The sequence below is a fragment of the Corapipo altera genome, unplaced genomic scaffold (assembly GCF_003945725.1).
Source record: "Corapipo altera isolate COAL_440 unplaced genomic scaffold, ASM394572v1 47, whole genome shotgun sequence".
Lineage (NCBI taxonomy): Eukaryota > Metazoa > Chordata > Aves > Passeriformes > Pipridae > Corapipo > Corapipo altera.
Genome location: NW_020884897.1, coordinates 1,160,285 through 1,187,263, shown reverse-complemented (window position 1 = coordinate 1,187,263; position 26,979 = coordinate 1,160,285). Strand labels below are relative to the sequence as shown.

The following is a 26,979-nucleotide window of genomic DNA, read 5'->3' as shown; positions in this document are numbered from 1 at the left end:
GAATCACTGCCTTGGCAAACGTAGTTCTAAAAGCCCTGTGCACCTATTCTGATGCAATGTACCTCCGGGGTTCCAACCATGTTGACCCAGGGATAAAAAGTCAAAGCAAGCTAAAATCTACAGCCTGCTAAATTGGCCAGAGATTAGCTAAAATCTACAGCCTGCTAAATTGGCCAGAGATTGCCATCAGAAACGCCTGATGAGTCAGGACTGTCTAGCAGACATTGTTCTACTGCAGAAGTAAATCTATGACCTCTTCTTTGCTACCAGAGTTCATTGCTCTAGATACTTACAAGATAAACATTATTGAAACACCACCCTTTTAAAGGTCAGATGCACCTTCCCTTCTCTTCCTTCCCTGTATTGCAAGAACATACAGGCATAGCTAGGTCAGGGTTTCAGCTCAGCTGACACATCCAGGAAGTCTGCTGTACTTAATACCAGTGCTCATACCTCATAGATACAACTGACATTGGATGTCATATCAGCCTTATGTGCTGAAAATCCACTAGGACTACAGATAAAATGTCTTGGATCAGCAAGGATGAACATATTCTGATCGTGACTCAAAGATGCAAATGAATGAGATATGAACATAATGTCTGAGGCTACAGATGAGTGCCTGCTGAGAATGTGCAATGAACAGAGAAAAGAAATGAACATGACCACTCTCAAAAACAACTCCTTTAGTCTGTATTTTTACAGAAAGCAAACTTTAGCTAGCCAACCTAATTTCTGAAGCCAGGTTAGCTCAGATTGTGATCAAACCATGAAAAAAATCTAATGTACACATTTGATGCAGAGTAGCTCAGGATGCAGCTACTTAACAGTGCTACCAGGACATCCTGAGCTAATCCAGGGGACACCTCTTCCATGCCTCAGTTCAGCATCTGCAGCAAAGCAGACTGAAGTCTATGCCTATGCTACTGACCAAGCTGACAGTGCAAGACAGCCACTGAAAGTCAGTAAATTCCAAGCATACATCTCTGGACATGGATAGAAACTGGACTTGGGCAATGCAAAATTTGCATTCTGAACCAACACCAAAGCAAAGATGAGCCCTTACATTGTGTTTTCACAGACTTTTCTCTCAATGCACGGGCAGTTTCCACTGTTGCTCTGCCTACTCAAGCTGTGCTAGCAGTGGAACCGTAATGAACAGAGAACTTATCCCTATGAAACCAGCCTTCATTTCAGATTCACACCAAAGGAAATGATTTTTCATAAATACTTTGCTCTAACCTCCCCAAATCTACTTCTGTTTAAGTATGCTCCTCTAGCTATTGGAGTTTTTCTGTTCTATCTGTTGGCTATACACACATAAAAAGGTCAAAACAAAACCCATAATTATTCTATCACTTCAGACATAGGCCTCTAAAGCTCACAGTTATTAAAACAACATTCCATCCAAATCATAATAATTTTTCTTTCCTAGTCACCAATTTATACAGTCATTAAAACCATCATCAGAGAACAGATCTTTTACACAACTTTAGTAAAGTTCTAAAGCATAGCTTCATATAATAGCAAAAGTCTTCTTCCCTTTCCCCCCACCCCTGAAAAGGAAACATGACCATAAGTTGTCTACATACAAGAAATGTGGAACATCCAAAGAACTCCCAGAAGCATTAGCTCAACACCCTCTTGGCTACATGTTAGCTGAAGTTCCAGAGATTCTACTACCACTTTGCAGTCCTAAAAAGAGCACTGGTCCCATGAAGAATCTCTCCAACACCTTCCCAAACAATATAGGACAAAAATAGCATGAGACTACTCTATGCTGCCTTACACTTTTTCCACACTTAGGATTACAGACAGTAATTTCAGCTTAGTTGGCCAACATCTGCAGAATTTTTCTGTAAAAGCAGTTCCAGCACTATTCTTCTTTTCATGAGGTGAGGAAAAAGAAGCAAAACCCTCCTCCCCCAAAAAAAGATTAAATGTAGGAATTTTTCTACTCTAGTAATTTTTTTTTTGATTAATAAAATATTTTACTTCAAAACATGAAAGCCAGTAGGAGACATTTCACTCCCAAGGATACTGGTTGACCCTGGTAAACTTAGGTGACCAGGTTTCTCCTTTTTAATTTGCAATTTGAATAGGTTAGTACCAATTTCCATTTGTTCATGGGATGTTTTTTCCATGTGACCATCAGAAACTACACCACGGCAGTGTTAGAACAGTAACAACACTTCTACCTAAAAAAGCAGCACAAAGATCTGATTCAGCACACAGGAAAAGATTAAGAAGCTTAAAATAATTAATTTCACAGTAAAAGCTCCTTATCTAGATTAATTCATGCCAACACAATTTGTAAGCACCAGTGGTCACTTAAGGGCAAGAGGAAGAACAGCCACAGTTCAGAAACAGCCCCAAACTTGAGGCTTTATTTTATTTTTATTGAGCTGGATGCTATGGTAGAATACCCTCCAAGGTAGACTGCCAAGAGGCATCTTAATTCTGGTAAGTGTAGATCTTCTAAACAAAATTTACCTTAGAACACCAGTAATTAGGAAAAGCAGTATTGTTCCATGTATCGTCCCAGAATAAAAACCAACAAATACATTTGGAGTGCACCTCATAAAAATGTTTTAAAAAGTCCTTAAATTAAGGTGAAATATTTCTTATAGAATTCAGAAATCTTTCAAAAACATTTGCTACAGAATATAAACTCAAGCATACTGTGATTTTCTCTAAATAATTCAAGAGAATTAACTCTCGCTTCTACCTCAACTGTGTCAAATGATAAATATGGAACTGCTGTTTTCTTCAGAAGTTATTCAGACTAAGACAGAAGTTTAAGAACAAAGAAACCCAAAACAAAGCCTGCACTTACTGCAGCTCCTTTAGCACGTAAGACAAAAACTCAGTGTAGTCAGTTGGTCATGCAAGCACAGTAATTCTACCAACCAAGGGGACCGGAATGAGCTATGACTAGAAGTCAAGTTAATATTTTGATTTCAGGATTAATCTAACTGTACAAAGAAGCCTCTCTGAAGTTTTGAATTTCAACTACTTCTTAACCTATTGAAAACTAGCTAAACAAAGCTGAACTTTATGAAGCAGGGATATAGCAAGACCTTATAAAAGAGCACTGTTGTTTATCCCTTGCTTCACCCCTTATGCATACTCCACATGAAAAAGAAAATTCATCTACAAAACATTTGTGCCTAAGTAATTTTAACTGTGCCTTGTACTTGCATAAACTAAACTTCACATGCTGTTAAATTACCACTTGTGTTAGTAATGCATCTCCTTTACTTACCTTTCGGAAGTACTGCTAAGAGATTAGCATCAATATCCTTTGTGCTGTTTGCAAGTTCTTCTTTATCTTCAAATGAGAACTCCTTCTGAAAACTGAAAGCAACATCTGTTTTACAGAACTGTGGATATTTCTGCTACAAATGAAGTAAAGCCAAGATGTAATCAATTTACTGCAAGATAGTCTAACACAGATACGCAAGAAAATATTTTCCATAGGAATGAGCTAAGAAATAACCCAAAGAAAATCAGAAAGTCAAACCTAACATAATTTGAAACTTGTTTGGAACTGACTGTGACACATTTTTGCATTAAATTACTGACTGGAGACCGCCTTCAAAATGCTATACTAAGCAATTACATTTGAAATAATCTGTATCAAATGGTTCTCCATAAATATTAAAACATATGTCATCAAATGCAGTACTGTATGTACACTCCACCTAGCAGCCTTCTGCATGACTGCCCTATTGTTGTTACTGCACTGTTCTCTGGATATTACATGGTTTATAATACAATAATATGAGCATCAGTCAGGTAATTTAATTTTATACTATGTATTTTCAAAACAAAAAAAATGTTCACTTCGGTGAAACAAAATATTTCTTTAAATATGTCCATTAAATATACACATTTTAACTGTAAAATGTAGGGGTCATAATGGTCTAAAGTAGATATTAACTGTCTATAGAGATTTTTTGGGAGGAAGTGTTCCTCCTTGTAAGCAAGATTTTTTTCTCTGATTATTAAAAACAGAGAGCAAACTGCTGTATTCTGGCATTATGACTTATAAGCTATCTCAACTGGGTATAAGAAAACTTATACTGGTCTTAAAACGTTTAAAAAAATGGGTAGACAGGTGTAACAGATAAAAATCCTCACAGTGATTCTAGGCTCTTCATTTTGCCATGCTAGTGATGTGCCATATGATTTACTGTCATTCTGATAAGAAAAACTATGCAGTCTTACTGTTAGAAAATCCTTCCTAGGACAGATTTTAAATGGCACTTTTCCCCCAAAGTTATTTGGTTAGAAAAGAAAAAAATAGCAAAAAAAGAATTCTGTACTCATTATTCCAAAAGAACATTTCCCATTGGATAGAGTTTTAACATACAATGACTAGTAACATTTTTCATGAACTCTTATAAGTATTTGCATGTTTATCGATTATAAATAATATTCCTTTGTAGGACATCGAGGAGAGAATAAGACCCTTGAAATGACAATGAAGAAACTGGGCTGTGTCACATCCAGGCACCCTGCCACCTGCTGCAAATTGCGTCCAACAACTGCACTTACAGAAATTATTCCAAGTACTGCCAAGAAAAGCAATGTTAGTCACTACAGAAAATTGCAAATAGAAGATGAAGAGCTGCAATAAGCTGTCCATTAGAGAAAACTGTATCCTTACCGGGGAAAAACACTGTAACTGAACTAAACAAAACCCAAAATACAGTAAAATAATAGCACAATGCAGCCACAAGAAAATGGGTGCATGTGTCATCTGACACTGGGCAGAGACTCAGACAGTTAACAGCATGTTTGTATATGCCTAACCCCACACTGCCAATACTCATGATTCTTACTAGTTCACAATATGTTATTTTCTTACAGACAGAACTTCTGGAGAACCCTGGGTGGAGAGATTCCCAGTTCCCACTTGAAAGCAGTTTCTACTCCTTTTGGCTGAGCATGAGTTTGAAAAATGAAAATAATATTGGCCTAAGGCTATAAACCACCCCCAAATTTATTTTGTCAAATCAATTTGATTACTTAAGACAAAAGGGTCGAGGGACCTAGCTCATGACTTTTGAATATCTGTGCTTTATTTAGCAGCATCTCCACTTGCTTCCATAATGCTTGTGACAGTGCAGCACCTTAAGTTTCCATAAACATGGGACTCTGTACAGAAAAGCATTCACTCATACACCAAAAGCCTTGTTTAAATGAATTATGCACTAACACTGACCACTATGTCTCATTCCTACATGAATTTCCAAGGGTAAAGTCATACAGAACCAAGACTGGCACTAGCCTGCTGGTTCTAAAAAGAACAGGATTATTGGATTGTTTGTGGATTCCTCAACAATCCTTAAGTACTATAAACTAGTTAGGTTCACTCCAGGGAGTTCCAGGGACTCTGAAGCCAGAGATAATCAAAATTCAGTTTAAATGTCTTTTACTGGGTTTCTATCCATTCATTCTCATGCCAGTGTTGTTATTTACCTTCCTTATTTTTCGTAACAGAAGTTACCCATATGTACTTAGCTTCCTCAAAACAGGTTCTCAGTTTCATTGATTATCTGTAAAAACTTTCTCCGCTTATTCTAGTTTTAAGTCATCTTTTTCTGCATATCATGACCAGAATTGGATAGTCTTGATTCCAGACCTGGGTCTTAGTAGTATCTTACAAAAATAGGAATTTTAGAAGAGAAAGCATTATTATATGACTAGTTAGTTGAATGCTGGGATCTACAACACATTTGCCTTTTTATATCTACACTATATTGGCTGCTCAATCCTGTGTCAGAAACTAATATGCCAAGGCTTTGCTTTCATCAGTTGCAAGTGACAGAAAAATTTATCAGCCCCCAATGCAAAACTGTGCACTTAGTGTTATTACATTACATCCTTTTTCTATTACTCCTCAAGGTCATCCAGTTCTTCCTGTATGTGAGCTCCCTCCTCCCTTGTTCAGAGGGTGGTTTGCAACCTTTGCTCACTGGCAGATTTCACTAAAATTCTTTAAATAACTACAAACTTCCTAAGTTTAACCCTCACTGGGTTACACAGCATCACAGGTTATTTGCTTAGTGAAAGTCCCTTCATAGTTTTCCCTATGCCCTCATTTTCCATTTCCCTCTGGACAGACTGTCAACATCTATTTACTTGTTTATTTTTTAAAGGATTAACAATTTTCATATACTATTTAATCCACAATTGAGGAGTTTTATCTCTTCAGAGGCTTTTTTTCCTCTCTCTAGCTAAGCTGCAGGTGGCATTGCTTGGTTTAAGTATTTGCACATGAAAAAACCAAAATGTTTTAATCCAATATATAATAACATTGCTTTCACATGCACAGAGGATTCAGAGACAGAGCACTGCTCTGAAGATGACAGAGTCAAGCCAAACAATTGGGTATTTATAGACTCATATATCAAATTAGTTCTAAAAATGAAAGTAGGCATATTTAGGACATGTCACAGTATTCAATAAGAACATTCATTAGGAATCCAAATTGAGTTGGAATGATGTTAAAGCAATTCCAAATAGTAAAAAAAAAACCAAAACAACAAAAAAAAACCCCAAAAAATAAAATTACAGGACACTACTCATAAGTGTTTTTAAAAAAATAAACTCATAAGTAATTCCGCACCAAGACTTCCCTTTTTCCCTTTTTTCTCAAAGAGATATATCCATGTGTCTCCCTGCTTTATTAGTTGCTTTGCTGAAGAAGGAGTTGCATTAATTCAGTTGCTTAAGTAGAGTCAGATAGTCAGACTTAAATTGCCAGATATATTGTACCTTCAAACTCATCCACAACTCTCTTCTAGAAATATCACAACTACATCTAGTCATGTTATAAATTTAGGTGCAGATTCTGAACAGATATGTTCAGTACCATGAATTTCCACACTTACCAGCTAGGCTCTGCACATTCATTATTAAAATAATTAAGGTATACAAGAGGTTCTCTAAATGAAAAAAAAATAAATTAGAAATTTGCAAGAATTCTTTCTTAAAGTCCCTGTTAAATCTGGAACTGAAAGAGGAACTTCTCATCCTTTCCTTCCCTGAAACATAGCCTGTGACCATGATTCATGAAATGCAATCAACAGCAAGAGGTCCCACCAGTTTGTTTCACACAGGATTTGTGTGTGGTTTGGCCTCAGGTTCCCAACAAACTCATTATACTCTCCAGTGTTCAGGAATTCAGATGGTTCCTGTTAAAACACAGGCAACAATATTTCACAATCTCAATCGTTTTTCTTAAAAAACAATGTATAATGTAGCATTAGTAGAGTATTTGACAGTCTCAGTAGTTATACTGATCTGCCAACTTCCAAAGTAAGTGTGGGTGGTATTCTATACATCAGGGATTCCAGGCTGCAAACTTCATCTGCTGCTGCTGCAGCAGCATACAGTTTCTAAATAGCTGCCCCACTAACCTAGTTACATGCCCAAAAGCAACCAGAAGTTTGATCCAAATGCCGCTTGGTAACACTGACCTGCCATCCCATTTAAAGCTACAGGATATACTGAGATTTTATGATTGAAATACAAAATCCACTTGCATACCTGCCAGCTAGGTTCTTGGTGTTCACTCCTCTTTCCCTACCTCCAGGAGAATTTTCTTCCCTGGACTCTTAAGTAAATGGTCCATTCTACAGTCATATCCTCCTCTGCTATTCATTTCTACTTTCCCCTACCTGCTTTCATAACACAGTGTGTCTTGTACACCTGTTCTCTCCATCTCTCTACAGCACATAAGAAACAACATGACAGGGAATCAGGTGTGCTCCATGTGGTGTGCCTTGACTGAAAAGAAGTTTGCAAAGTGAGCCTGTGTGCTGGCGGATTCCTGTGCAGCTGAGCCAACAACAGGCTGGTTGCTGGGGCAAGAGTCAGTTCCCAACTCCCTGATCTCTTCTCTGTGCCATTATGAATGAGTCCAGTAAGCATAAATGTGGACACCAGAAACAGCTGGAGCAAGGATGGGAAGAGAGAGGGAATATGATTTGCCATCTTTCTTAGCTGTATCCCCTTATTCAGGCTCATGGAACCACATCCTAAGAATGCAGGCACAAGGCAGCACAGCCCTGCAAGGAAGCAGCAACACCACCTGTCCATTCATCTCTGCAGTGTCCCGTCTCATCTGTCTCCCCTAGATTGCTGACAAAGCTCCCTGCAAGGATGTATAATTAATTCATCCACTTCAGCCACCTTCTTTTACAGACAGGTAAGTACTCCAGGCTGGTTCACTGATCTGTATTGTGTCCATGCCACATAAGGAAAAATGTGCACTGCAGTGGCAGGAGGCCCAGTGCAGAGCGAGACTTTTCCCCGCACAATTCCAGCTATAGATTTTAACATTACTTAGGAGACATTTGGTCTTTTCAATACTTGTTCAGAGCACCTGCTCTGTGCCAGAGCTTGGTCCTGTGAGAGGACGACAATCACTTTTCCTGACAAAAGAATAAATGCAGATTCAAGCAATGACTATAAGTTACTGCAACCAGTGATCTTCACTGGGCAAGACGAACTCCACCTCACCTTAACGCTCTCTTCCGTAGGAGCAATCGTGAAGGTTTAAATCTGACTGAGTTTCCCTTGGCAAAATCTGCAAAATAGAAAAAAAACCACAACATTGTGAAGATGCTGTAATAAATGGGGAACTTTTGGTAAACTAGGTTGTAGCCTCCAAACATAGCCTTTCCACTGTAAAAGACTGTGCAGAGGCCTTTTCTCTAGTCAAACAGCACAGTCTGGCATGTCCAAGATGGTGATAAACCCAAGCCTTCTAAAAATGAGTACAGACAGTAGATATCCTAAAAATATCAACGCTTCATGGAACTGCCATGTTCTACTCTTAATATCTGTGGTGTAGTACTGCAGTCTGGGATGGTCATTTTAACTTCTTGACTCAGTTCCCCAGCTTATAAAATGGACAGTAGACATGTTTATGATGCACTCTGCAAATGAGAAATGCTGCAAGCAGAAAGAGCCTTTTTGGCTGCAGTCTAGGATATAAAAGCTGCATATTCACTGCAGAAGTCAGAGATGTCCAGCTGAGGATCTGTTGCAACAGTATTACACCATCCATGACAGACAAATTGCTGTCTACTGTTTGGAAGCTCCCATGTTTTTTCTGAAAAGCCTTAGAAGTAAAGCCTTAGCTTTACTTTCACAGAGGAACACGTGTTTACACTGAGAGCAAAACTGTCAGATGCAGCCCCGTTTTCAAAAAGTATGTATTACAAAGCCTCTAGGTTCCCAAACCTTTGTGAACCATAACAAGCAATGGGCAATCCCCCCACTCTCTCCCAGATTTAGCTTTTTCATTTCTACAATCAAGTGCATCACCAGAGTCTCTAAATGATAACCAGTGGCAAGGGGTCCAGTGCTCTAAGTACCATCTCCACCTCCAACAACAAGGATGCTATTAAGAGACCTTAGAGAACTGCTGGCCAGGAAGCAGGGGAGCACCTGGTCAGTGACTGCTGTTGAAAAGTACATAAAGCTCCTAATAACTTACTCCCAATGGAAAACTGCCTTCTGTCCCCATCTGTATTAAATCTACTACCTCAAGACCTTAAATTAATAAACAGTTGGTCACTGATACAGCAATCATTTTTTTTTTCGAAGACGGACCTGAATATTACACAATCTGGACTTTAGAACAATTCAAAAGCAGATACATCCCTTGAACTCTGCCTCACACTTGAGATTTAACTATTTCAAAGAAGATCTAACTGACAACAAAAATTTTTTGCTTATGCAGAATGTTTTAAAGTCAGGGTAGAATGTCCCTTATTTTTGCAGAAAGGGTATAATGCAACTTATAACTGACAATATAGGTCTTAATTTAGAGAACGTATATTTTGTCTATGTCTTTCAAAACTTTTCATCCTCTTTCGCTTCTTTCTGCCATCTCTACAGGAATAAAGATTAAAAAAAGGTAAAAAAAAGTAACAAAGAATTTCAATAGCTTGATAAAGAAGCTTAAATTGTGCAAAAAAGCATTTTTTAGGCATCTGCTACAAGTCACTGCAGATTTCTAGCAGCTCTGCTAATAGCATTCTTCAACTTTAATAGGCAACTTTTTCCTGTTTTTGTTAACATTCATCTTCTCTTTCCATTAAATGGAGAATAAAGCACACAGATTACACAGAAACATCTTGCTAAACCAAAACAGAGTATTATAAGAAAAACAGTGTGAATGGTATATAAATCATTATATTTTACACTACAACATTAAAAAAAATACTCCATGCCATAAGCATCCTCTAAAAAAGGCCAGATTTACATGATTTTGAGAAGACTATGCACTAACTTTCAAAGCCCAGCTCAGTATCAGCTTAGCTAATCAGAACCAGGCATATCTTAAATTTATAGCTGTTCTACAGGATACAACCCATCCTAGAATTTTTGGCACTGAAACAGCTGTCCACCATGAAAACCACAAGCAGACCACAGAGAAATTCTGCCTACCCTAGCCAAAACGGGGGAGGGAATATGAGAAAGGAAGAAAGTAGCCTGCATTGCTTCCCTGGGAGCAGGGAGGGAGAAGGGCTGCTAAGACGGGGCACATAAGCCGGTTTGGCTCTTGCTACCCATTAAACACATTCAGTAACATCATACACACCACATTTATGGTGCCTCAAAAACATCTTAAAACTTTGCTGTATTTCACAGGGATGAGCTCCAATTTTCCCCCACACCCTACACACAAAAAAACCTAGCAGGCAATTATATTCTGTTACACAGTTTTGATATTTTATGTATTTCCTCCTGTTCAAATTAAACACCATGTGGGGGGGATTAAAGTCCAATAAAACTAACTTACCACAATACAGAAGTCTTAAATACAAACACAGGAGGAAAAGTAAAACAACTGTGCATCAAAAGACAATAAATATGCTCAACAAAGAAACATCAGTTTAGTAGAGTCTTATTCAATGGTTAATTTAAAGATAAAAACCTACCCTCACAGCACCTGATACACAGAAGGAAAATATTTGCAACAGCATTTTGTTCTTTCTTTTGCTGAAGAATTCTACACATGTTCATAATCACATTAAAGAAATTTTAAGTATTTGCATTTAAAATTAAGAGTATATTCACTGAAGTGTAAATCAAACTTGCTCACAAGTTTAACCATTTGTTCAGTCTAGTTCCCCTCCCTCTTAGGTACAAGCTACCGGATAAAACCACTATCCATAATTTAACACATAAGAAATTTCAAATGCTGAATTCAAAAAGAAAAAGTAGATGCAACCTTCCAGTGTTACTTAGTATATTTAAAGGCCCTAAGTCGGTGGCATGCTAAGCTAATTAAAAGATCCATCTAATCGGATCTTTCAAAAGTGCCCTTTAGGAAATAATGAAATAGCCTATTTGACTAACTGCATACTGATTGCTAAAGTACCTAATGCAGCTGCAGAAGATCCAGTCAAACAATATTTACACATGCACACATATATACAAGAGATTAAACACACACAAATGAACTGCATTTTCTTCTATCTACTTGGAACTCTTACCTTGCTCCTCAGAGTATTTAACATTTCCCAAATAGCTGGAGATCCAAGGATTTCTGAACATGGTTGCAGAAACAAAGGATTCAGCAAAGAGAAACTACAATAGCAGCTAATTCTCCACCAGCCACAGCCCTAGGCCTGTCTTAGCAATATCGTGTAGAGATTTTTCATAGCAGAGGACTGGAGCTGTCAGGCTATTGCGTCCCAGGGAGTACAGTAAATGCATAGCAATAGGCTGCAAGCCGGAGCAGCTCAAGCCAGTAATCAGATTACAAACAGAAATTAGGCACATGAATGCTAAAACAGATTGGGCAATGGTGATTGGGAGATTTATAATATTACCACTTCAAAGATCCAGCCAAATCACACATTATATTCCTGCAAAATGAATGTAGAACCCTTAAATCCTCGTATTATGAAAACAAGCAAACAAAAAAACCCCAACAACAACGAAACCAAAAAAATCCTCCAAGAAGAAGAATAATTCCTTCATATCTCTAATCAGGATAAACTGCAGTGCTAGCTTAAGAAAAACAGCATCCAGGCTGCCAAAAAATGGACTCTGTTAATCATATCATTATGCTTAAATGTTTTGCCTAACTATTAGTTGGAACATTTAAAACAGACAAGATTTATGGATAACATATGAGCAAAATTACTGGTGGGGGTGGGGATTAAAGAACAGACACCACAGCTCCAAATATTTTAATTCGAGACAGAAGGTGCAAAATTGCACAAAAGTACTGTCTAGCTACTTTTTTTCTATTATTAAACAGATTTGATGGATTTTGGATTGAAGAGTTGAAACCCTTTATAGTTAATTTTGAAAGTCTGGAAATAATAATTTGAAATGGTGCAATAAACCTGGCTCACGCCCACACTGAACTACCTGATGGTCTAACATACACAAAGAAGCATTAAATATGTGACTGAAACAGGTCCATGCACTTAACCCCACACAAACAAATAGGGAAACCCATTAGCTTCCCTCCAACAGACTTCTCCCCTTCAAAAAGGTTTCAACTAGTATTAGTATTACAGGCCAAGAGAGTGGGTGTGGTTCAGCCTGAAGAAGAGAAGGTTCCAGGGAGACCTTATAGCACCTTCCAGTACCTAAAGAAGGTTACAAGAGAGCTGGAAAGGGACTTTTTACAAGGACCTGTAGTTTAGATTAGATATCAAGAAGGAATTCTTTAAGTATGGTGAAGCATTGGAACAGGTTGCCCAGAGAAGTTGTAGATGCCCCATCCTTGGAAGTGCTGAAGGCCAGTTTTGATGGGGCTTTGACAAACCTGGTCTAGTGGAAGGTGTCCCAGCTCATGGCAGGGGGGTTGGAACTAGATGATCTTTAAGGTCCCTTCCATCCCAAACAATTCTATAATTCCATGAGAAAACTCACCACAAGACTGGGGTTGTCAGGACCATGAGAACATAGCCTAGAAACAAAATACTGAAGTTCTTGACTTTGCTCACCTGTTTTTATGATATATGGTACAACAGAACCCTGATCTATGCTGGGAACCTCTATGTAAAGGAAATATATAAGCAATGATGCTGTGAAAGAGACTGCTTAACCACAAGTGAAATATATAATCTATCAAAAACCTATTAACAGTTGTTGGCTTGCCATGAAGTTGTATTTATCCTGTTTAGGTCATCAAAACACTCTTTTTCATGCTAACAAGTTATTACAATGGATAGAAGAATATGCACTTCATCTTGTCTAATGCCCCTGCTATTTGTATTCATTTATTTATTTTTAAACATGAATAATGTTTGAGTCACCCTAACCGAAGCACCTTATATTAGCTGATCTTTCAACAGTCAAGAGCTCTCTAGAATGAGAGTCACCCAACACAAGGAACATGACCTCAAAGCCTCTGACTCACCAGGTAATATCTTCAGTTCAGAAATATTTGGTGGCACACACCACGGTTTTTTCTTTGCCTGTAACCTTGCTACCTCTCATGTTTAATTCTAACCACTTCACAGCACTACCAATAGAACACAAATGGACACTGCTGTTCTCTCTTGACTAGCTGTGAAGGCCTCCATGTACTAGAGCCTAATATATAAAAAAAACAGTAACAAAAAACATAATCTGTTGACATAAGTTCCAAATTTGCCATTAACCTGAAAATCTGCTTTATGACCTAAGTGTAAGCGCAACTGTGATTAAAACACAAAACCAAGGCAGTGCAGAACTAAGAAAGAAGTTGCTGGTAACAGCTAATGGAGAGATTCAGGACCAGTATCTGTTGTGGTATATCAATAAGAGATGCTCTGTGCTGAAAAATCCCTTCTTTCTCAACCCTGCTTGTGTGAAGACTGTCTACTTGGTCTTGTAAATAGATGTATTATTACCTGGAGCACTTTTAAGCACCTGTAACTCATCTGATACACAGTAAAGGAAGTTTCTCTTATAAAAAGTGCAGATAAATAACATTTATTTGATAAATTTTGTGTCTGCAGTCTTAAGCAAGGTGGAAGGATAAGTCAGACTTGACAGCTGAGCTGATGGAATAGGTCATGGCTGCCAAGTCGTCCTACCTGTCGTTCCCACTGCTGCAGGACTTCTGCTAGGTCCTGCTTCTCTACCGACCCGGTCTGATGACTAAACTGGTAGCAAATATTCCCTTTTATTTTTGCTGGATATGCTTTTCAGGATGTTCCAGAACAAAGAAAAAGGCACAAGATCTTATGACCAGGAAAGGGATCAACCCTCCTGGCTAACAAAGCAGGTAAGCTTGGCTCAAATGTTATTCCCACGTCTGGCAATGTCCCATACAACAGAAGACAGATATGTTTGTATTTGTGGAGGGAGGAGTCAGGCTCCCACATTCCTTTGCTATACATCATCTCCAACATTTTATCCTCAGCATCCTCCTGGTGAATGAGGTGCAGAAGGTAAAGCACACAGAGCTGAAGAAAGATGGAAAACCTCTGGAGTGCCTTTCAGAATGTGTAATTTTTAAAGAGGTTTCTGCTTGTGCTGTTTAAATTCTACCCACAGAACACAGTAAGAAGCCAGTCTCTCCAATAGCTCTGGCTACTACCTGGGAAGAAATATTTGTGATAGGCTTTGCTGCAAGTAGGACTCCTTTTCCTACTATACACAGCTGACAAGTCAAAAATACAGAGCGTGTAGAATCAAAGAATTATTACAGAGGAAAGTAAAATATCCAATAAAAACAACATCTGTAACAAGGTCTTCACAAAAATACCTACCCACAGTCTAAAGTCTGGCTTAAAAATCTCTTCATGTTAGGTTGGAAGGTGAAGGAATCAGCCATTGGTCTGTGCACAGTATCTATGAATTAACATTAATATCACTGCTGTTAATATTGAAACTGTGCTACTGTGCAGAATCTGTGATCCCAGAGTTTGCTCAGTGTCAAGTCAAGATGCGGGGTATGTGCTAACACTGCTTGTAATATTAAAACTCTAAAAGCTGTGAGATACTGGAGCCTTAGTGTATTACACTTCACAGTGTATACTTAGTGTATTGCACTTCACAGATCATTGGGAATATTTAACCACGGTAACTGACCACTTCCCTCCCTCCTTTCCATCAATAAGGGATCACCTATTGCAAGAGCACTCTCTGTGCTGTCCCTTAACAGCTTTGGCAGTGGAGAAAACAGTAAGGTGTAAAAAGAGTAAGTCAGCAGAGTCAAGCAATGGTATAAAGAAAAGAAATCTTGGATTTAGCATTGTGTTGATTGTTTGGAAACAGCAGATTTAAGAGTAAACCTTTTTCGGAGACAAAGAAATTCATCACCAAACACTTGATGAGGAAAGGAGGAAGAGCGGTTTGTCCTTCAAAAAGATCCAGTCTCCAGGAACTAGAAGTGTGTTCAGCCAAGCTATGTTATCAAGGCTGTGTTACAAATCGGTAGTAATGTTCTTGTCCCCCTCTGCCATCATTAATTCTTGAGCATTAGCAGCCTCCAACATAAGCAAACAAAGAGAGAACAACAGTTCAGCCGTCAGAAAGGGGGAGCAGCCCAGCGGGAAGCTAAGTTTGCAGTCATCTGGGCAAAGAGCTCGAGGTTAAGCATGTATACATTTCAAATCTGAGGCTGCTCATGAAAGACCAGCTGGCAGTTAAACGTTGTTCTGAAGCTTCCCACAGGAAGAGAAGGAAAATATCTTCCTTTTGTCTGGCAAAACGAATCGCTCTAATCAAAGCTGGAGTTTAAACGGCTTGCAAAACGGTTCCCAACTTACAGGGCTGCCAGTCCCAAAGCACTGAGGAGCCATGAATCAGGTCCCAACAAGATCAAGACTTTTTCCTTCCTGAATTTTGATCACTTACGAATTTATATTTAGAAGTGTTTCTCTGTGATAAGGAGAAGTAGATACTTTGTTGTGACTTGCAGTTATCATAAAAGCAAAAATCAAAAAAGCCCATGACAGCTGTTTGAAGAAAACCTAAAAATAAAATTTTAAAGAAATCAACAATGCAGAGAAAAGAAAACCCACAGTGACTGCAAAGAAACTTTCAGCAAATATGCTAGTTAGGTAAGCAAGAATCTGAGCAGCACAGAAAACTGAGATGAGCTGTATAAACAAGATGACAAAATCACATTTTCATCCACACTTCATGGGTAGAGACTTAAAGGAGCTCATGAATTTTATTCCACTGCTCTTCTTCTGGACAAGAGAAGCACCCTTGGAATAGCTTTGCCAAGATCTGAGATGCTATAGATGATTGAAGGAATGAAGGTCAGAAGATTGGGCTAAACCAGATCACTCTTTTCCATCCGTCCATCTGACCTCCCCTCCCAGGCTGCGGGCTGCTCGCCTACCCCACACTCCCTGTCAGTTTTTGGCATGCAGGCATATCTTTCTGAAGGAAAGTGGCAAGGCACTCCCTTTCCTTATTTCCCCTTTTTCCCACTCTCCAGGAATTTCTGCCAAGATGTTCAAGAAATAAGTCAGCCCAAAGCTAAAATACAGGTCAAAAATCTACCAGAAGATTACTTCAATACTGCAATCACTTAACAAAAAGTTATCATCTCGAGTGATATCCAAACAGCCTAGCTTGCAAACACAGTATGTATTCTGGTTTTGTCTTCTCCATCCAAACCTCATTTATGTGGGCAAGTGATAATTTCTCATTTCTTAAATGAAGGCTATTTATATGAACTTTAAAACTAGGATAGTTTCCTGACATGGTATCATTACTCTAGTGGAAAGCAAATGTAATCCTTTTCAACAATGATTCTGGCAAGAAGATTTATGTCTGGTCAGTGAGTATGTTTTGGACAAGTCTTCAGATAAACTTCAGCGCTGCATTGTCTGTGCGGTGTATTTTAAAACAGGTCATATGCAAAGAGATCAAAAAAGCTGATTAGTAAGATTTATAAAGGAGACTGAGTTTTTCAGAACAAGATGACACATGTTAAAAGAATATGGATGGTCTTTTTGTACTGCCTATTTAGTCATGTGCTGAGGGAAAAGGGAGAACAACAGATATTTTGGCACACACACTAAAAAATCCCCTTCCAATCCCTAGATTACTTGTTCAGATTTGAAGAAATATCACTTGAGTCATTAATTTTAGCAGTAGATTGCTCCTAAAAGGAAATTTTGGTACCTTTCAATCTTGCAACACATTTTCAGAATAAGGAACATGAGTCTAACGTTCCCTGACATGCCTACATCTTGTATTACTGTTTGCAAAACTGTATGGCAAGACTGTAGCATAAAAGATGTCCAAGGTTTTCCACTTTAGGAGTAGGATCAGTCTAGAGTAGCTCCTTCAAGGAAGTTCAAGAGCCACATACCCTTTTCACACACGGTAATCAGATATGCCAGCGAGGCACATTACCCAAATTCAGTCAGACCTATTTGTCTCTGGGCCTGAAACAGTAAGAGATGATGTCAGGCATGAACACGGCCAGGGTTAGACATGGACTGAGCAAATGGTTGGAAATGAGGATAAGGCAGGAACTTATCTCCCAGCAATACGTACAATTTGAATGATTAAACAGCTCAAGGACTTTGAGGAGATATGAGTTTTTACCTAACAAAACAATATTTGAGAGTGTTTCACACCATGGCTCATCGTAAAGCAGCTGCAGCTCAGATTGTAAAGGCACAGGGTTAGCCACAGCTCCATGGACATCCTCTGAAGTCACACCACCAGCAGCAGCTTCTTCTTTACTATTGCAGTGAACAAGAGCTTTGCTGCTGGGACAACCAAGGGCCTTAACTGTTGTCAGGATACTGGCTGTAAAACGCCTGTCCTGCAAACAAACAGCTAGGGTCTTCAGGATGGGTTTCCCCATCTTCTGACACTTCTGGTGTCTACAACCAGCACAAGGCTGTCTCACTGCCTGGAGCAGCAAGAGGCCCCACGCAGTTAAGTGACACAAAAAGCCCAGCCACACTACTGAGTTTTCTCCTGTCTGCTCTTGTACACCTCTGCGCTGCTATATCCACATGCATGTAAAAGCCCAAAAAGGGAGTCGAGACAGGCACACACACCCCAAGGAAGAATTTATAACAACGTTCCTTGGCTCTTTGTGATAGTAGTCATCTAAGGAAAACATCAATTTTGTTTACCACTGTGATGTGACATTTCACAGGCCACATCATATCCCTGCATACTTACCTTGAAATATAACTTTTCAAGCCTCAGGCAGACAACAACCTTGCAGACAATGAATCTATGAGCCCAGCTCCCACCCTCTCTATACCATGTTTCAATGCTTTCTCAGAAAATTAAATATTTAGTAAGAGAAATAAGGAAAAAAATGTATGCTCTATTCAAAAGCTGATGGTAAAGGTAGGACAGTTCAGCTACAAGTACTGTCACTGAAAATAGTGTCACTATGAAAAGGTACGTGTACTAGACCTTAATTTACATCCAGCATGGCTAAGCAAAAATTAATGAGGAAAGAAAACCTGGTTAACACAGTGATGCTGCAGTTCTAGAGCCTATTCTCTAGAGAGCAGGTTTAAATTCATAGCAGCCATGGCGTTTTTCTCTTTATTGCCCTCATTCACTCCCAAAGCCCCTGCAAAAATCACAAACATGCCCAGTGCTCAGGGGGGCACCAGTCACTAATAGAAAATTAATCACAAGTCAGAACTGAAGAGCCTTCCCAGAGTTGCCCAGGAAAGCCTGCACAGCATCTGCTTGTGATGCACTTGTCTAAATCTACAGAGATCTTACTAAAGGAAAAACAGAAATACTTTTTTGTTTTTTAAGGCTTCTTCTATGTGAAAGTCAATTTTTATGAGGTGGGTATGAAGTAACCTAGACTAGTGCTAGTCTTCACACAGGCTGTGGGTGCCAATATTCCTCTTCTTCTGGGAGCAAGACCATTGCTTTAGCCAGTAAAAATCAGTCTTCCAATAAAGGGCATAAAACTGCATAAGAAGAGAGGAGAAACAAGTCCTGAAGTGGGAAAAAAAAAATTAATTCCCCTTAGTTCAGGTGTGCCTCTGAAAGCAGGCAGCACAAGGAATGAACACACACTTCCCAACAAAGGCCACCACTAAGTGTTTCAGTATATGGACTGACGGTGTGAACTGGTATCCTAAGGTTATAACCAAGCACACGAAAAATACGTCAGGAAGAGAACTACAAGTTACTAACATTTACACAAAAAGCATTTTACTTTTTAAAGCCACCTCTTAATAGCACAATTCTTGATATTTGCCAGGCAGAGTTTCAGTCTCTCTGACAGCTGGGCTCAGGCAGCAGCAGCTCGCTGTCAGCGCTGCAGTACTGGGTCGTATCTCCCGGGGTCTGGGTTGGATCCGTTCTGGGCTGTGCGCTCTCTGCCGCCATCCAGCATGTTCTGTCCCCAGACACGGGCTCTGCAGCTTGCCTAATAAGGCCACGCGCGAGTTGACTGGCTGGCTTATAGGTCACCCAGTGTTTACCTTGCAAGCCGGCAGCGCAGCAGCAGCCGGAGCCTACCAGCCCTCCTCACCTCCGGGCCACGGCTCTGCCATCCCTGCGCTCGCACAGCCACGGGACGCGCGGCAGTGCAGAGCTGGTCTGCAGCTCTCATCGCTCCTATGCCAGAGGTTACGCTCGGCCAACACTCACAGCTGAGGAAGACACTTCAGTTTTACCACAAACAGCGCGAAACTGCAGGGAGTTCAGGTACAGTTTCCACCACAGCACACTGTAGGGCCACTAGACTGAAAAAATAATCAGGTTTCTCACTGCATGAGTTGCTTGAAAATAGGGCAGCAGCATGGGTATAAAAACAGCCGCCTTCACAGCTCCAAGGCAGCAGACAGGTACTTGTCAAACACCAGAACCAAGAGAACTAGATGAAAGCAAGGTACAGATACTCATTTGAGCACTGCTATTTAATTATTTATTAGTCTTGATCAGTTATGGTGAGATTCACTGCAATTCAGACAGATGGCTTCAAAAGTAATGATTTACTCTCCCCAGAAATAGCTATCTGGCAAAAAGAAAAACGAACAAAACCTCCTCCTTCTGCTGCATCTCTTGTGATTCAGTCTATTTTCCGCTTCACATCTCTCCTAAGGCAACTTCAAGATGCTAGATTTGGATACCACCCTATCCTCTTTCCCAGCACAGAGTCTGCCAGGAAAGCCATGAGACTGCTCTGTGGTTAGAGCTGTCAGAGGAGAGCAGTGCAGGCAGGCAAGACCTGCCACAGTGCTGCTGCAAGACCCCTCCAAGGGGCCACTGAGAGTGGCTTCTCCCTTCAGGTCAGTACAGACAGTGAATGTCCATCCTTCATTCGACACCACCCAGTAAGGTTTAAATACCTACCTAATACTACCAGATATAATGATGTATTTACTACGTGATTCTCACAGGTAGAAAACTCTCTTGAGCTCAGGGAGCAAAACCAAACTATGATTATCACCCTACTGAAATAACAAAACTACTGCAGTTATGTCCTGTTCCTGCAATGAACCTGAGGTCCACACTATTATAATTAAAAGAGGTAGAATATATGGCAAATTCACTCTTAAAATAGTTCATGTTAAAAAAATGCAGCTGGGAATCACACTGGCAGTTTGTAAGCTTAACAGTTGTCATTTTGGGCTGAAGCTTTGCCCAGATGCAAACACAGATCTCGGCTCAGAATTGCTGACTTTCTGCTCAAAGTCTATTCTCACTCAATATAATACAAAGAAATGGGGCACACACGTTCAAAAAAGGGCCAGTCAGACATAATTACACACAGGTAAGTCCTACATAAGCTAACTCACTTTGTGTCCAATTTGCTTAGATCAGCAGCACAGTATGCTCTTATGAACATCAATAATGAACATTGAAGGAAACAAAACAACACACTAGGAATGAGATGGACTGGTGCATGTGCATTAGACCTGTTAAGAGTTTTAGGAAGAAGCCAAGATAGCCCTGAACTATGGAAATCAGTCACATTTCACAGACATCCAGGCTGGGCCACGAGAAAACCTATTGGACTTGCACTACTTGCTAGAGGAAATGGGTTCGCCCATTCATTTCAAGTCTCCCAGAGTACCCATGGACAAAGCACCATGGGAACACTTTCTCCTCTTGGCTAAAAAGGAGAATCTCAATAAACTCAGGCACATCCATAGAAAAACACTGTGACACCCTCACAGGTGACTGCTGATTTGCCACTGGTTAATTTAGGACTGTAGGGGTAACTGCACAATAGCAAATGCTTTCAAATGCTTTTATGCTTTCACAGTTTTAATTTTAAATAGGAGCTAATGTTACAGCTGACTTTTCTCCATTCTAACACTGTCATTTTCCATCTTTGCTCAGAGACATTAAGAATCCTAAGATGGATTCCCTTTCAGGAAGGAATTTTGGGAACAGTTTAGAAATACAACAGTATCTCCTCCTGTGCTAAAGATGGGGGGAGGGGGAAAAAAGGAGAATCAACATTTTTTTTTAATCTGTATTCTGAATATCTTAAATGCAAAAGGATGCCTAAGCGGTAGGGAAATCACCCTCACAAAGAAGCATGGCTTTTTCATTGTTCAGGACAAAGCACAGTTACTAGCAGAGCTATAAAGTTCTCACTGAATTCTTCAAGAACAGGGTAGAAAATTAATTTCATCAAAATCTACGCATATCAAAGGTGATGCTGAAAGAACAGAATCATGGCTCACATTGAACCTCTGCTTTAAATCAAGGCTGAAGAATGTTTTCCTTACTCAGTCCCCCACACAGGCCACCTCCTCCAGTGACCTTACAAGAATCAACTGCCACCCCAGCCCTAGGTCACACGAGAGGAAACACATCCACCACATAATCACCAGTTACGTGCTGCCGGCACACATTCACTGAGAAGACAGATGGGGTCTCAGTGAGGTAATGGGGAGGTGTTCTTCCCCTGATCCACAGATGGTCAGCTCAAGCTCAAAAGCAAAACATCATAACTTTGTTGAAATGAAATGTAGTGAACAAACTGGCTAGAAATGAGAGAACAAGGGCAGTTGCTTGGGGAGCTGAGTGATTTGTTACAGTCCAGCTTCCCTGAGCCACCTCATCAACATACAGAGAACAGCCCCCAAGGCTGGTGCAATATTGATGCCCATGTTATGGCTGGAAAGAAGTGCTCAGCCACACTGCAGCTTTTACTGACACATGGGAGGAGCTCAGCAGCACTTGTCCCAAAGTTCATGCATCTTCCCAAGACTAGAACTGCCATTCCCAGCTCTACTCCTCTTAGTCTCCCAGCTCTCATCCTTGCCAATCCCCCTCTTCTGATTTTAGTTCTGATGCCTTTTGTATACTTCCATCTTCCTCCTCTACCCCATCCAATGGGTAATTCCACTGTGTTTGTGTTCTTCAGCGTTTCCAAAGGTACCTCCACTCCTCCCCTGGCTCTTCTCCAACTCCCACTGCAGATTCTCCCATTAGAGCCCCAGTCTCCTCATTGGCTCTCTTTACCCACTCCACTCCATCCCCTCCACAAACCTGGCCCCCTTCTTTAGCAGGGTTTTGTTTTCCTTCTCTAGGAGATTTTGATAACGGTCTGTCCAACCTAGCAGACTTGATACTTACTCTCCCCTTTACTAGGAGAGAACCACTCATGGGAAACTAAGAAGGTGTATTTGTGAGAGCTGAACCAACTGGAGCACAGAAAGCTTAACTTCAGCAGCACACTATGGAGCAGGCCAACAACCACAAGGTCATAGTGTAAAAGCGTGCTGATAGTCTTGGACAATTTTTTCTTGCAGGTAAATTCCCTTCATCAGTCAACTTGTTTGTCCCATGAATAGCATCAAAGGAATGCTGTGCTGTCTGAAGAGAGGCACTAAGCATGTGTAATGGAAAGAGACATCCCTTAAAAGAGAAAAAAGACAGGCAGCTTGAACAAATCAGAGTTGGAAAGAACAGACTCCCTAGATGTCTTCATGGTCATTGTTATTACAGTAATACACCAACAACCAGTTACAGAAAAGGTGCTGGACTAGGTCCTTGCAAGGCAAGGAGAAAATACCTTGCCTTGCAAGGTATTTGTCTAAGAGCAAGGCAAAACCACTGCTGAGAAATAATGCATGATCTTCAAAATCACAGACACGCAGAGTACAATGCTTCTTAGCCAACAGAGCACAGCTGGACACAGCCCTGTGCCAGGTGATGCTACAGAATGCTCAGTCCTTAGGGCCCTGTCACATGTGAAGACAGCCTGGTGTTTAGCTGATATTCTGCAAGCTCTGATGAGGCAGCAGCATGTTCAGCTGCCACAGGGAGCACAGAGCTCAGGAGGGGCTGCAAAACCCAGGAGGGAAACGGGATAAGTTCTGCAGCAAGACTTCTCTTTTCCATCCACACTGCATTGATTCCAAACCCAGGATCTCATAGTTCTCAGGAGAAAGAAGATATAGCAAGCCTTGGGGAGTTTGGGGGTACATGGACCCTAAGAAGCTTCATTTTTAAAATGCCTCGTCATCCTCACAGGCACCGGAAAGGCTGGAACCACAGTTTGTGATTCAAGCAAGTGAACAATACACGGCAGGTGCACATGAGCTTCAGCACCTTAAGAGAGCATGTGCTGCACAGATACACAAGAAATTCATAATCCTAGTTTATTGTCAGCACCAGTGTTTTGCTCACAGAGTCTACAGAAAGGTATTCTTATGGTATGAAAATAGTCCTTCTTCCTACAAGCCATTTGGGAGCTTCATTTCAGCACATCAGCATTACTGGCATATTTACTATAAAGTTTTATATCAAAACTCCACACGAAGTTGTTGAAGTCCAAGCAAGATGAAGTCCAAGCAGTGTTTGCCTCACTGCTTTTCTATATTTGGCCTGATTTTTAAGTGCTAATGGAAAAATTGAATAAAATACAGCAGTAGAAGAGTTAAGTAATCCAGCAGCTTCTCTAAATACATGATTTACCAATTTGTATTGCAGTTCAGCATACACAGAGCTTGTTTTGACTTAAAAAATCAAGTTCATAAATAGTCAAGTAAACAAACAAACAAAACCAAAACCAAGCTCAGTGAAGGCTACATTTCAAGACATTTGAACTATTTTGTAAGTATACTGTTTGCCAGTGGTTGTAAGTCAAACTACAGCAGTATTTCAAACTGCCATGGAAAGTATGCCTGCATTAAAATTCAGCACAAGAAACTTAAACATCCTGACAGCATGTGGCCATGCATGAGATCACTGTGAAAAGCTGCAACATTTTCTTGAGCTCTTTGTTTTCATTTCCTGGGAAGTTTGAAACTTCAGTAAGTAATCAGCAGCTTATACCCAAAGTCTAGATGTAAAGTCAGCACAGACTGGAGTAAGTCCAGGAGTTTCATTAGCTCACAATATGAAGTAAAAGAACGGAATCCTATCCAAGGAGATCTGGAGCACTAGAATGCTATTTAATGAACACTGAACTGGAGGCTTGTTCCTAGTGAAGACACTATATAAGGATTTCACTTGGAAAGCATAATTTCATTTTTACAGTCAAATTCTCACTTTCTTTACTCAAAGGTATGTGCGCATATGTGTGAAAGTAAACTATTAAACAATTTGGCATATGTAAGTTCTCAAGTAGTTTCTTTATTTTGTGGCCAAGTATTACCATTATTTCTTGCCAGTCTTTATGAAGAACAGTGTGAGAGCATCCAGCTTCTAATATTTCAAGGGTCTGTGGGTGTGTAAAACACACCTGCGTAGAAACTGGATTTCACAGGAAAAAAGTTTGGTTGGTTGGTTGGGTTTTTTAGCTTTTTTATCTATTGATTATAAGAAAATTCTATATCAGAATAAACACACAACTCACCTATCCTATCGTTTTGTCTTGTAATTGGGAAGCAAGGAAAAGTGAAAGTCAGGCAGCTTGGTAAGTAACCCTGAAAAATTACTTCCAAACAAAGAAAGGCAGGGAAGAGAAAGGAGTAGATGGAGATGAATCAGCGCCAGGAATTCCAGAAATCTACATTTACTGTAGAGCACTGTCTTGTTTTATTTCAAAAGTCAAGCAATTGTTTCTCTATGTAAGTCATAAATTGTTAGTTGTAGTGCTTTTTTTTCGAATGGATGAACACCAAGGGTGTTCCACAGCCACTACTTTGTGGAAAATATCTTAACAGGAAGATCCAATAACAAACATTGTTAAACACTGTAATAAATCTATCCCTCACTACAGAAAAATAAAAATAACATTTTAATTTTATTTCCTTATGTAAAGGGCTTACGTGTTTCTGTTCATACTCTTTTTTCCCCTTTAATATCTTATATTGTGAGAAAAATCAATAATAATCAGTTTTTAAGTTTGGAGAATGCAGCAGGCCTTTTGCATCCTTTCAGTTACCCCTACTAAGAGATAGGGGTTGAAAAAGAAGAACTCAGAACAGATTTGGGGTCCAGTTTTGTTAGAATAATATGTAGTTAATCCATTTCCATCTTCTGAATTTGCTACAAATAAGTTTTTTCCCATTCCTAGTTTTAATCCCATCAAGTGTTATGCCATTTAATTCTTTCTCTTTCCAAGCACTGGTAATATAAATGAATCAGTTGGAGTCCTATAAGTACTCTTATTTCAACTTTTTAGAACATGCTGGCTACCTCTGCCATAAATAAAAGCTACTTACACAACAGGCAGCCAATATACAAAGCCCACATCTGTTAGAACTGAGACATCTCACTCCATTAAGCTCCAGTTGGATTAAAGTTTTTCTGTAACTTGTTCCACACCAAATGTCAGCCTAATGCTTCTACTTTTTGGTCAAATACTAAACCAATATATTACTTTTATCTTCTCATATTACCTTCCCTATGAGCTTGCTACACAGAGGCCATACTCAATACAGCCAATATCAAGACCAGTCTTAGGGTGACCTGGTGTCCGGCTTAGGTTTTCGGGAAATATCGTGGAGGGCATTCACAACTAATTACAGGTAAATTCTCAAAGAATTTGAGAGCAAAACACAAAAACCTTAGCTCCAATACTACCCATGTGACTGAAGACTTATGTGACTCAAGTACCACATGAAAGGGATATTTTAACATTAATCTTTGGAAGTTTCCATAAAACTACTTTGAAGGAAGCCAAGACACAGATATGCCATATCCTACAACATCAAGGATCATAGAAGATGCTGCAGTCTCTCAATCCATCCCACTTGCTATGTAATTCCTCCCAGTACATGATAACTTTTTTCAAATTATTGGTTCAGCAGGTTGGAGGAAGCTGACTTCTGGCAGAGGAAGACAAATGCTAGCACAGCTATACCCCTTCCTGGTAAGTAATTTATCTGAATTAGATTAAGCTTTTCTGATCTCCTCCACCTACCCACAGCTCAGGTTAAATGCAAGAGTTACCTATCCAGCCCCTTGGTACTAACAGGACACAGCTGAGTAAACAACTCTGCCCTCTTAACACAGAGCAGTGGGACTCAGAAAAACGAACAGGCTGATTCCCGGGACTCCTGACACCACTCCAACAGCATCAAGCGTTGTGAGCATTATAATTGATACTGAAAGTCAGTTTTCCATGATAAAGGCAGATACCATAACTTTAAAAGCAACTGCTAATATACAAAGGGGTTAATTTAGAGGGCATTTGTACAGACAGCCCATCAAACATAACTAAGAAGCCAGATGAGCAAGTTAGAAGATAATGACTTCTACTTTAACATGTTTAATCTGACATTGCTTTAACTATCATATTAATCAATTTAGGATACAGCACTACAGAAAAATAGTGAAAAACTTTTTCTAAAGAGCATCAAACAGTTCTCCTCTGCTCTCCACAGTGTACAGTCCAATATACGTTGCCAGTGAGTGTCATCAAATCCACATTGATAGCACAACCTAATTCAAAGCTTAGAAACAGCACATTGCCAACTCTGTTAGCAGCACAAGTAAAGCATCTATCATTCTACAAAGCCTTGAAACTTTTTTTTAAATATTTCAACTCTGAATTTGGCTTCTGCTTGAGGAAAAGAATAGATAAAAAAATGTATTAGAAAAAAGATAGATAAAAAAAGCATT

General features: G+C 39.7%; 1 protein-coding gene across 9 annotated transcripts in view; it reads right to left on the bottom strand.

Annotated features, from left to right (window-relative positions):
* Window positions 1-26,979, bottom strand: part of SVIL (supervillin) — a 102,762-nt gene that overhangs the window by 57,380 nt on the left and 18,403 nt on the right. For 3 of the 9 annotated variants that reach the window (XM_027648373.1, XM_027648372.1, XM_027648378.1), the window contains exons 1-3: window positions 11,526-11,643; window positions 8,536-8,602; window positions 3,266-3,357 (exon numbers count right to left, since the gene is read on the bottom strand). In XM_027648373.1, coding sequence (XP_027504174.1) covers window positions 3,266-3,357; window positions 8,536-8,602; window positions 11,526-11,586 — 220 coding nt within the window. In that variant the 5' untranslated portion in view covers window positions 11,587-11,643. Of the gene's footprint in view, window positions 1-3,265; window positions 3,358-8,535; window positions 8,603-11,525; window positions 11,644-26,979 lie in introns of those variants that run through there. The other 6 variants (XM_027648377.1, XM_027648380.1, XM_027648371.1 and 3 more) reach the window with 4 other exon arrangements.